The 13,072-nt window shown below is 31.4% G+C and overlaps 1 protein-coding gene across 5 annotated transcripts in view; it reads left to right on the top strand.

The window, feature by feature from the left end:
• Nucleotides 1–13,072, top strand: part of LOC107070033 (uncharacterized) — a 41,323-nt gene that overhangs the window by 16,551 nt on the left and 11,700 nt on the right. Inside the window, exon 1 of one of the 5 annotated variants that reach the window (XM_015327859.2) lies at nucleotides 2,891–4,393. The exons of the other annotated variants lie outside the window; for them this stretch is intronic. Within the exon in view, the coding sequence (XP_015183345.1) occupies nucleotides 4,359–4,393 (35 nt within the window). The 5' untranslated portion in view covers nucleotides 2,891–4,358. Of the gene's footprint in view, nucleotides 1–2,890; nucleotides 4,394–13,072 lie in introns of those variants that run through there. 5 annotated transcript variants of the gene reach the window in all.

Below are 13,072 nucleotides of genomic sequence, written 5' to 3' on the forward strand. Positions count from 1 at the left end.
AACCACTTTGATAGTTGTTTCACGCTGCTATACTTCCGTTTGATCTTACGAGAGTATCGAGTATAGTTTTAGTTCACTTTTGAATTTATCGAGATACATAATTTCATTATGTAATATTGCAAATTATAATCATAAGATCGTTTTATTATTCTTTTGACATATTGAAATTTGAATAATTAATCAAAGTATATTTAATAAGGCAAATATAATATATCTTATTTATAATATATTTATTTATTCATACTTACGGTAATTCTAACTGGATGGAATTATTTTGATCAAAAAAGAAAAAGAATATAATTAAATCATTATCCGTTAAGAGAAATCATAATTCATAAACAGTTTTCTCTATGCATAACGGGGTATTACATTTTCCTAAGTTTAAAAGGCATAACGTTTATTAGGCTTATTACTAACGGGAAATTCTCCAAGTAATAATTGACTTATCTGTATACAACCAAGAGAAAAAAAAACGTTAACCATATTTTACATGTCGAATGAAATTGCGTTGGTTAATAGGCCATAAGGAAAGAACAGCTGTTCAATACCTTGTGTATTTGAAAAACTAATAATACATTACATATTGCAATTAACGTAACATGAAAATTCTATAAGAAATAAAAAATTATTAAATATGATCTGATTAATCCTTTGAATTGTATGAAGAAGTTTTTATTTAAAAAAGAAAACGGGAAATGTAGGAATCGTTGTTTATGGTGTAATTCGTCGATAATATTCGAGATAAAATGACAGATTAATAAATCTCAATGATAAAAGTCGTGTTTCAACGAATGATGAAGAGAAACAAGTAACATATAAGAAGATGTAGAAAACGTAGAAGACGTAGAAGACGTAGAAGAAGAAGAAGAAGAAGAAGGAAGGGAAGGAGGATGTTTGATGATAGCGCGTCGAAATGCGTGCGCCTAAGTTTCGAGTAGTCGTGCGAGCCCTAAAGGTATAACGCAGCATCCGACACCCAAACGGCGGAAGCGACGATTTTAAGTGCGGGCTGAAAGACATATTTCTGGCTAAGTTCTATATTTATCCTATGGTGTGTGTGCACCTATGCGCTGGGAAAGCGCTGAGCGATTTACGCGTCTGGAACTCCCGGCATTCCTCGCGACTTTCTTTGTGCTTCTTCTTCCCTAGGGAAGAAGAAGAAGAACACCACCACCACCACCACCACCACCACCACCAACACCACACTTCGTTCATTCGTTCCATCGTTTCTTCGTTTATTCGTTTAAAACCACCATCACCACCATCACGAATAAGAGACCCCTTGCGCGTGTCATCTTCTTCTTCTTCTTCTTCTTTTCATTTTCCTTTTTTTCCTAGTCTCGTCGCGCGTAGCGACTTTGGAATTTTCCTCCGAGTATTCCCTTCACCCCCGCTGACCCTTATCCTCATCCCTCGAGCAACCACCTACGGCAGACGACGACTACTGGCCAACTGACAATGACACTGCGAATCTCGACTCTCTATTTTATTTACTTCTTCTTGTACCCTTTTTGTTTGTACGTTGAAACTAAATTTCTATTCTAGCACACATTGTTGACTAGCAATTTTTTATTGTTTTTTAAGTTTTTTTAATTCCCATGGAGAATCCTATAATGAATCATCATTTAGAAATCTTTCTTATTGTATCAAACATTTGCACACCCATTTCTCTAGGTTGTCCTTACCATAAAATAAGACACGATCGGTGATTTCTCTTCTTCTTCTTCATTTTCTTTTTTTTCTGCTTTTGGTAGAAGATACCTTTTGGAAGATTGGACTATGTGGCCAACAGCCAGAAGATTTCCACGAGTTTTCGAGAGTTATAAACGCGGTATTCGACTTAGTGTCGGCAAATCTCGTCAGCTAATAGCAATAAGCAAGGAGATCATAGGCGCCGCAAACCTTAATGTGGCACCCACCACTCAGCGTGCATCGCTCGTTACCATTTATATCGTCTCAACGGAAACGAGAGTGCGAGCAACCGACGATCATTATCGTTGTGTCTGCTCGTGGAACGTCCTCCTTCTCTTCTTCGAAAAAGGGTGAGAGTAGGAGGAAGGGGGGTTTGTTAGAAAGCTCTTCGCGTCGCGGTCTATGAATAATTAGCCTAAAGGGATGAGAGAAACCAGGCCACCAATTGCGTTTCGATTAGTCTTTTTTTTTCTACTGAAATATTTTCTAACTTTTTCTTCTTCTACTTCTTCTTCTTCTTCTTCTTTTGATATATCACATTTGTCTTTGGAATATTTTTTTTGTAGGGTTGTAACTACAAATCGAAAGTTAATTTTAACATTAAAGTGTTCGTGTTAGGTACACAAAAAATATAGTCTAATGAGAGTGATGTTGATATTTGAAAAGGGGCAAAAAAGAATTTGAATGATTGGATAATATTAAATAAAATAAACTATATAAACTTTTTCCAATGAGATATCATTATTTAATTAATCATTGAATCATTAATATAATTCAATAATGATGATCTTGAAGTATAAAATTTGAATCAAATGAACGATTAAACATATTTATTTTATTTCTATATCCAACAACATTCAATCCTAAATAATCAATTAACATTAATGAGATAAATTATCAATTAAAAAAATTTTCAATGAGAATAAGAAGATAATAATTGGGGAAGGTGTAGAAAGGGAGAGCGATATCACCGTACGTACGCACGTGGCGAATGAACGAACGTCGATGGGTACGTACGTGAGCCCTTTTATTTTGGCGCCACCTGTGCACGTTGAGGAATACGTTGACATGTATATGTGTGTGTGTGTGTGTGTAAATATATATGTGTATTATAGGAGCGTGCGCGAGAAAACGAACGGCGCGCCACGAGGTCGTATAATACCGTCAGTTCTATTCGTCGTCGCAGTGCGATACGGTCGATAGCATAAACGAGAACGGTTTGCCATAGTGGGTTCCTCTCCTTAGAGAATACTACGTGCCCTTTCTCCTATTCCTCTTCCTCTTCCTTCTATCCCTTTTCCATCTTCTTTTTCTTCTTCATTCTCTTCCTCTCTCTCTCTCGAACCCTTTACTCGATCCCACTTTTTACCAGTGGAAAGTATACCTAATACGTAATTCCACCCCCTCCATACACATACACACATAGACACATATTACGTTCGTATACACACCCTTTCAGCGCCATCGAGAAAAAGGAACGGAAACGTTCAGCGTCCATTTCCTTGCGTGATGTCGTCGACGAAAGACCTTTTTTCTTTGCATCAAATAACTTCAATAATTTCAATTCATTTGTCTGTGATTAACGTTTGAAATTATATTCATTGGAATTGTGAATTATTTTAATTGTTTATTGATTACTTTTTTATTTCATGTGATAAATAATAATTATTATCGAATGTGAGCAATGTATTCATTGAAATAAATAAAAAGAAAGATAAGGGCTTGTTGTGCATTTCGAAGAATCTGAATGTGGGAGGAATATCAAGGACGAATATTCGTAGTACTCGTAGACAAAAAGAACGGGAAATTGGTAACACGTGTTACTCCCTGTGGATTCTTCGTACGATAAAACGTAAAAAAGAAATAGAGAAAAAAATAGAAAAGAAGATAACACTCCCCTTCCATTAATAACTGGACAAACAGACATAATCTTATACCTAAACTCAGAACTATATATTTATCTATCATTCCTTTATGAAATATCATATTATCTCGAAATGGTATTGGTAATACTAAAGAATAAAAAAAAGGTGAAAGAAGAAGAGGAAGGAGAACAAAGAAAAAATACAATCGAAAGATAGAAAATAGTAGCAACAAGTAGTTAGAAGGGTTAGACAAAATCAAAGGTGGTGAGACAGGTATTTGGATAATAGTGGCGGGGGGTTGGTGGTGACTTACGAGAGTCAAAGTGTTTTCATAGGCGGGAAATTTAAAAAATCGAAGGTCATATCGTCGTCATCATTCTCCTCATCGTTCATAGTTGTCACATAGTCGTTGTTATATGTTAATATCATTGTGGTAAAAGAGAAAGCCGACTAGTGGTTATCGATTGGTCTGCGACTTCAAGAGGATGCACCCTTCTGAGTTTAACCTCGCAGTCACGTGCCAAGAGGCGGTGCTGAGGATCGGAACGAGCGCATAGGGCGAAGGGGGGAGGTGGCAAACGAGTAAGCAAGCTAGCAAACCAACCCCCCATTGCTAACGTTCAAACGAAAAAGGGTGGAAAGCTGAAAGCTGAAAACCGGCTTTTCCCGGTTACACCGTCAAACCGTTGACGTCGTCTCCGTCGTAGTTGTGGAAAATCGATTGGGTGTACTCGGCCTACCCCACCACCACCACCAATCCACCCTCTCATCCTTTGCTGCAACCATTCTCCATCTAGTGCAATGACCTCCAAACCAGGAAGGTCCTACAGCGTAAGGTAAGGATGATGATAAGGATGATGACCACTGTCCGATAAATTGCAATAAACAATGTTTTTTTTAAATATTTTTTTTACCTTCGTAGTCTTTTGATAGAAAATATAGTTAATTTTTATTCAGAGTTTCAGAGACGATTATTTTTTTTTATTCTTTTTGTCACGTTTCCGTTCTTTTTAATGTTTTACAATTGTATCGACTTTTATTTTAATCGGATTCGTCATATTTGTTATTAATGAATCATTTAAAATCAATCGATCGAATGATGGAGTATAATTATTCAGCTGTTTAAATAAATAGATTTATGATTGGACCGGTTTAATAATATATTCTTTGTTCTTAAAAAAAGCTGATCATACATAATCGTTACGTTAATTAATGACGAAAAGAAAAATGTAAATGTTTCCTCGCTGCAAGGCCGGCTTTCTTCCAAGAGTTGATGATAAAAAGAATGAGTTCGGGAAACCTAAGTTAGTTTTAAAAGAAGAAAAAGAAATGATTTCTTGTTTTACTGTTCGACGAGAAACTAACTCTTGGATCTTTCCACCCACGTCGCTGAACTCTTGAACCCCAGTCACAGCTACTTTTATTCTAAGAACTAACATAAGAGCCGTGTGCCGGTTCTACCGATACGAGGAATCTTTTAAATCCCGTTCGTTCTAAAAAAGAAAATATAGAAAAAGAAAAGGGATCGAATTTACGAAAAGTGAGAGTAAGAATGAGAGATCAAGAATGAACACAAGCGTGTAATTATTATTTCCCTTTGAGTGAATCCCTTTGTTGTTAAACGCACTACTAATGTATCCCATAATTTCTCGTGATAGTTCTTTGCCCTCTCTGTTTCACCACGATATCTATTTTTGTCTAGAGCAACGTACGAAAAAGCCATTTGATCGATAATCGTTAATTAAAATCCCTCTCACAGTTAGTTGCACCGTCTCAAACTGTAGACACAAATTTATCACGGTGTTAGACTTTTTTTTTGTTAAAGGGTCAGGGTAAATAAGATATATCGTTCGAGTGCACTCGTTTCTTCGTCGAGATACATTTTATATATATGTACATGTATATAATATGATGCCAACACATAAACACATATTTACTTCTTGTACTAAATTTCTGCTGACCTATTTTTCGTTAAAAGTATAAAAGAATTTCCGAGGAATGATATCTTGGACTGGTTTAAACTCGTTCGATTATTTCTTTATCGTTGTTCTTTCTTTTACTTGAGAATACATTTGCCAAGTTTTTATTCTTTTTTCTTCATCGATCATATTTAAAAATACATAAATCATATGCATAAAACAAAGTATTGTGTGTCAAGTTGTTGGATGATCAAACAATTTCTGACAACGTTATAACTCTTTGGGGCACGGTGGAATTAAAAGTATGTCATCATTTTGATGCACTTTGAAATATCGCAATAAATTCATATTTCGTTTTATTTAATATTTTCAACAAATGTTGCAATTGTAATTAAATTATTACTCTTTCTTTTTTATATTTTTACATTATATGTAATACCTCTGTTTAATAAAAATATACACCAATTTTGTTTTATTTAAAATTCAATAAAATTTCTATGCAACATAGGATTATTTTAATATCTGAAATTCTGTGTGCAACAAAGAGTTAAATATAAAAAAAAAACAAATATATAAAAAAGAAAAAAAATAATAATGAATGCAAAATACTTAATAATACCATTTATTATTTTTAGAAATAAAGTGGACATTAATTTTTGGACACGGTGTCTGTCTGTAACTATTTATTTACAAAAAAAAAATAATAACCGAGGTATATAACTAAAGAGAAGAAGGAGGATGAGGAGGTGGAGGAGGAGGAGGAGGAGGATATTATTTTGAAGCCGCAAGGCTCGATCATTTGCTATTGGTTAGAGTTCCTTTTCTCACGATAAAAGCGAAGCGCGAGAACGAGAGATGAATTTTTAAGGCTGCACCCAGTTTACTTGCGAAAGGTTGGTTCGTTCTTTCGAAGTAAATAACCCGTCGTATTAAAGGTCCGAAGGGATCGTCTTGTGTCGGTTATGTTTGAATGGCCGATGGCTAGACAACGATTTCTATCGAACGGTGTGTTCCGTCTCTTACTTTCGTCATTATCGCTGCATCATGCTCCAATCTTAAGAAATAGAGTCAGTTGTTTGGTTCTAGGGTGAAAGGCTTGGAATAATCGTGAGAATTATAATTTTTCTCTATTTTTTTTCTTTCATACAATAATTTTTTTAACATAAAAAAATAAAATATATATATTTATATAATCAAGTAGAAAAAAATTCGATAAATTATACTAATATTGTAAAATATTACAATATTATATTAATATTATAAAGTGTACTAATATTGGAATACAAATTAGTATACTAAATTACAACTACTAATATTAATATTATTAATTACTACTAATACTAGTATATTATATAATAATCGAACAATAATAAAATCGTCAATCGATGTCACATAGCGGAAGTTAGGATTTATGCAATGACCATGACCTTGAACTTGCTCAAGGCCTTTTCCCAAGCGCGTAGACCGGTACAAAAGTTTACGAGCGTGTGTTAACTCCCACTCCTTTAACCCAACACTTTATGCACATGCGATACCAATAAAAACATTCCTTTTCTGTTTTTTTCTTTTTTATCTGCCATCACCTACCTCTTGTTATTTTCGTTCATCATAACAGCTTTGAAAGTAAATTACTGCGGGGTTCTTTTAATATCGATCGAGTTAATAAATTGACTTTTCTACCTGCTGCATTCGTTTAGTTCGTGCATAGAAATTTAATAAAATTTTTTTATAAACCAGAATATCTTTGTTAGGAATATTTGTTATATTTTTTTTATTTATAAAAAAAATTGTTTTATCTTCAAGGACTTCTGTTCTTCTTTTTTCTCTCACTGGAAATTTCTAGCACTAAATTATTATTATTATTATTATTATTATTATTATTATTATTATTATTATTATTATTATTATCTGTATCAGCTTGTAATAAAGATAATTCACTCATGTGAGTATAGTTTAGCTCGTTAAAATGGACGATACATGTTTCAGTACCACACCTTCATCGATACTTCTTATATCATCTTATGCATCTTCAGATATTTATAACAATGAAAAAAAACCTATCACATAAGTGAGTCTCTCAGTGTTTCGATAAGCTCTAGTAGAATTTGAAAAAAAAAATCTCGAGAAAGCTATTTATGGAAACACGAGAGAAAAAAAATGATAAGATATCTTTGTATTTGATTTTTTTTTCTTTTTCTTTTTCTTTTTCTTTTTTTGGATCGAATTACATTACAGTATATTTCAGTTAGAAATTGTTTGAGTTTTTGTTGAAATATTATTTTGCTTTATTTAAGTATAAAACGTGATACGATAATAATCTGGAATGTATACATTCAGCACGTTCAGTATTTAAAACTACTCGGCCGTTTCGTTTGACCCTAAAACCGATACGTCTATCGTAAGACGACTCGGCTCTATTTTAATATTTCTTACGTGTGAAACATGATAATGCAAAAAAAATTGTCGAATATCATTAAACTTCAACTATGTTTAACTTACAATAAGAAGTTTTATTCTACAAAGTAATAATAAAAAGATTAACAAAAAATTATTTCAGAATAATAAAAATAATCAATCGTTTGAATTTAATTAAACTTTGTCTATAATTTTGTAATTATTTTACTCATCCGAATTTAAAAACAAAATATATTAATTTTATCAATTTTCTTTTTTGAACATTAGATTTTTATTGTGTATTAAAATATTTCAAATGATTAGTCTTGAGATCTTTCATATAAAAAAAAAAAAAAAGAAAAAATACAATATAGATTGTTTGGATTAAAAAAAAAAAAAGAAAATAGAAATGGAAAGATAGAAAATTCAAATAACACGAACGTGTTCTAATGTATTTGAAAATCGATTTGAAATCAAACAACGCACACGTGTTTTGTGATATCCAATCGATTTTCATTTTATCATTACACCGAATGTGATATTTATTTTTATATGAGTCAACGTAGATGAGCAATCAGAATAAACGTCATTTCTGGGTTAACTGTTCACGAAGGAAGGTCCTAACGAAAATTTATATTCGATAATATTTTCGTGATAAGCCAAGCCACGTGTGTGATTGGCCACACCTTTACGGATAAACCAAACTATGATCAATGTTTTGGGGCGTGCCGTACCATGTTTTTCACGTGAAAGATATTATTTTTTTCTTCTTTTTCTTCTTTTTTCTTCTTTTTATATTCCATGAAGGTCTAAGATTTCTTTCGACGTATTCGACAAAAAAAAAAACATACAAATTTTAATACTTTTATACGGTAGAAATCGTCGTTTACTATGAATAAATTCGTACGATCGCGTATATAAAAATAAACTCGTAGTTTATGCAGCCGGTTTGTATGCAAATAAACGATATTTTTTTCTTCTTTTTTTTTTTGTTTTTCAATCGAATCGATATTCGACTTATACACTAAATTCAGATGAAATTGAGGGTACGAAAATTCGAAAAAAAAAAAAGAAACATCTATAAAGTACTGTTTATTTTTCTATTTTCTACAAAATATTTAAAGTTAACACGAGTAGTTTGCAAACTATAAAATATTGAAACAATTTTTGCAATAACTTCACCTTTATATTTATGGCTGTATTTAATATAATTTCATTGAAATTCAAAGTATTATAAAAAATTATTCATTCTGTAAATACTTTTTTGACTTACGAGAAACTTCAACGAGTTCTAATAAAAGAAAAAACCCTTCTATTGAAACATTTAAGAAATGTTACAGAACATTTTGTTTCTTTTATCGTTATATCGTTAAATAAATCCTCGAACGAGACTCCTCGTTAGAATAAATTACTCGACAATAGAATAGTTACGTAACAAGTTGACTAATTATCGGTCATTAGGCGAAACCGGTGGCGCGCGTTCCTGGTTGCGTCAGTGGTAACCTATTTGCACTGTTCTCTTTCTCTCTCTCTTGTAAAGAGACGTATATAAAAGAAATTTTAATGAATAACAACACGGTTAAAGTATGAGTGAGATAACTTAAAAAAAAAAGATGAATAAAAAGATCGCAAGGTTTCGAGGACGATACACGAAGAAAACACCACCTGCTGTCGTTTAACAAAGATATCATTGTTCACATTTTAATCATGTATTTTTATAACATTATCGTATTCATTTCTTCGTGCAACGGTAAAAAATATTCTTTGTAAATAATTATTCTATCCGCGATGATAATATTTTTACGAAAAAAACTAATATCTTACTCGTAAATTCACAAAGTCAATGTGGTTTTTTTGTTTTTTATTTTTTTTTTTTTGTTATACCATTCAAAACAAATTGCAATGACTTTTTTTTGGAATATTCGTGTTTCTTTTTTTTAAATTTTAATCGAAATTATGATAGTTGAACTATCAATCTTTACGTGATTAGTTTAAAAAAATATTATCTCTTGGTTTTTATTGAAAGATAATCGAAACTCGTTTTATTCGTGACATTCATGGGATCGACAATGTCAAGGCTATTACGTTTTGTTGTTTCGTTGCATTATGTTATTCAACGAAACGCGACGAAGATTTTGTAATTAACTTAACATCATCATCATCAACATCATTATCATCATTATTATCATCATCATTTTTGTCTGGAGTCTTGAAAGACTTCTTCTTAGTATTATTGATAACGTCGTGTGTGTTAGACATTATAATCAATTTCTACGTTATTTCATTTTCTGTCATTCGCAATGACCTCGATGATCGTATTAGTATCGATAGGAGAATCAGTATTGTGATTGGTAGAGAATAAACCGCAATGATCTCGCATTTAGAGTTGTTATTTTCAGCGATAAAATGTGCATCTGCATAATATATAATACTTTAGAATACTACTGATGAGATAACTGATGTTACATCGAAGTTATAAAAGATAGGATGAGACTACTCTTTTATCTGAAGATAAAATAGGATAAACAATACTTATACGAAAAAGTAGGACAATTCGTGTGAGATGGTAGTAGCTGGTTTTAACAGAAGTTTGAACAGAAACGTTGATGATCTAATCGGTTGTTGTTTAATCAATATTTTCCTTTTGATTTAATACGTAATTACGATTATTTACAAATTAATGTGATTACAATTTTTATCGATTAATTTATCGGATCCTAGTTTAGATTACTTTTTTTTTCTAAATGAAAATCGTATTATTTCTTTTTAATTACCTGCAATTAAATTGTCAAAGAAAAGATATATTCATGCATTTGTATTTTTTTCTCTTTTTTATAGCAAAGGAAATTAAAGGAAATTAAAACGATCGTTCGTTTTATCGTTTTACGGAATACTAATTAAAAAGTCGCATATAAAGGAACGATTTAATGTATATATAGATTTTTTAATTATTGACTATGGTTCATTGTAGAGATTAAACATTATGGTTTTTTACGAATTAATTGCGGAAGGAAGGAAGGAAGGAAGTTTTGGTGATTTATGTTCATAATTTCACTTTCTATTCGATATATAATATCATTATTTTACAGTGTGACAGTAAAAACATAATCGATACGATATGAATCTAGTAATTATAGGTTTTTTTTTATGTTCATTGATTTTTTTATGCACGACTATTACGCGTATTTCTCGTTATATTCCAGGTGTCGTTAAATGATTGTAATGCAAAATTGCACTTCCGTTTATTTAAACACGTGACAAACATTATTTTTCCTTGAGAAAAATTATGAAATTATTTAAATTCATTTGATATTTTTCGAATAATAAATCCTTTAAGAATCGTTTCAATTATTTTTCATTCAATAATTTCAGAACGCTCGTTTCAATTTTATTCTATCGAAAGATTAGAAAATTCAAACACATTAAAAAAATAAACGCATTGCGTATTTTACATTTATGTAATCAAAAAAAAAAAAAAGAGGATGGAATATCTCACCGTCCAAGTATTTTATTATCTTTAAGATCGGGAATGAGAAAACATGACAATTTCTAAGTAATGTCGATTAGATCGAGAAGAGATTTCTACTAGCATTAATTTATTGAGATTACTCGATGGCACGCGATACTTGTCACGAAATTTATTCCGCAAACGTTAAAACGGAACTGAATGGAACGGAAAGCGCACATAGTTTTCGAGTAAAGAATACTCTCGTGTGTTCTTCCTTCGTTTATGACAATTTCTATCGAGAGTTGAAACATTCTTTGAGATATAAGCAAAGGTAATCTTTCGAAATTATTTCTTTTTATATTTATTTTCTTTTTCTTTTTCTTTTTCCTTCACGCAGATACCGTTTTACTTCGGCACGCTCGCAAAACGACTTTCTTCGAGTTTAATTATACAGCACGTTCCGTAAATACACACACGCATACGTATATATATAGGATAATGATTATTCTATTACATTCATCATCGTTGATACAACATCCAGAGAAAGATAGGGGAAAAATAAAAAAAGAATTGCATGCCGAGAAAATCTTGGTAAATGATTCGTAGAAATATGCGTGCAATTAGCATTTTCATTTTCACGAATTCGAAATGAGCAATGAGATTGCAACTTTTTCTTCTTCATCTGCATCTTCTTCTTCTTCTATTGCTACTACTCCTGTTTATTTTTTCATCACGTTTATCATCAACTTCGTGGTTGCTTTCACTGGTAATGTACGTGTGCTTATTATATTGTATTATAAATAAAATTAAATTAATTATACACGTTGGTATATAAAAATCTACGCGTGTCATCGATTTCACGGCGCATGCATGGTCATGCGAATTGAAACACGATCGAAGGGCAAATATTATAATCTGATTCGTGATAAGAATTAATGAAAAGGTTACGCGTTGTTTCGTGCACTCAAAGATTTCTCTTTAGATATAATAATCAATTAAAATATTTGGATTAAGAGAACAAAACAAAACTTATCGTTTCGACAGTATTATTTATAATAATCTGAATATATAAATCGTAATAGAAAAGTATTTATATTTTTGGGATAGAATTGTTCTCCTTCCGGAAGGAATTATGCTACTTTCGAGTTGAGTATCACGAAACGAAAGTATAGTGCACGTTCGAAGGACACACATCATGTTACTTATAGTAATCCCTTTCTAAGGCTTCTTTCTTCTTATTCTTATTCATATTCATGTTCATAGTTTTATTTTTTATTGTATTAGATCCTTTCTAATCAAGTGTTCCACAATTTGAAACAGGTAGATACTCGACCTAGTACTAGAAGGACGTGTTCCCATTTTATCATGACTTTTATCAAAGTATTATTTTATTAGATCAAAAGAATAATAGAACTAATTATTTTCTATTAAATACAACTATTTCAACATTAATTATTTATTTGTTCTTTATCTGCAATAAAGTATTTAATTGCAACGATTAATTGTTACGATAAAATGTGAAGTTTATTTAATTTCGATGGAATATAAAAAGTGCGTTGGTCGATAAATCAGAATGTTAGATTTTCTAACATTTATTATAAATGAATATTAATAATTAGAAATGTTTACATTTAATCTGTTCTACAGTTTTGATCAATACCAAATTTTCTATTAGACATAAATATGATTAAATTTGTTATTTAATAAAACAAAACGTCAAATAAAACAGAGTAAGATATCGAAAGAATTTCATG

The sequence above is a fragment of the Polistes dominula genome, unplaced genomic scaffold, assembly GCF_049000335.1.
Source record: "Polistes dominula isolate Pdom_NZ unplaced genomic scaffold, Pdom_raw_medaka scaffold_35, whole genome shotgun sequence".
Lineage (NCBI taxonomy): Eukaryota > Metazoa > Arthropoda > Insecta > Hymenoptera > Vespidae > Polistes > Polistes dominula.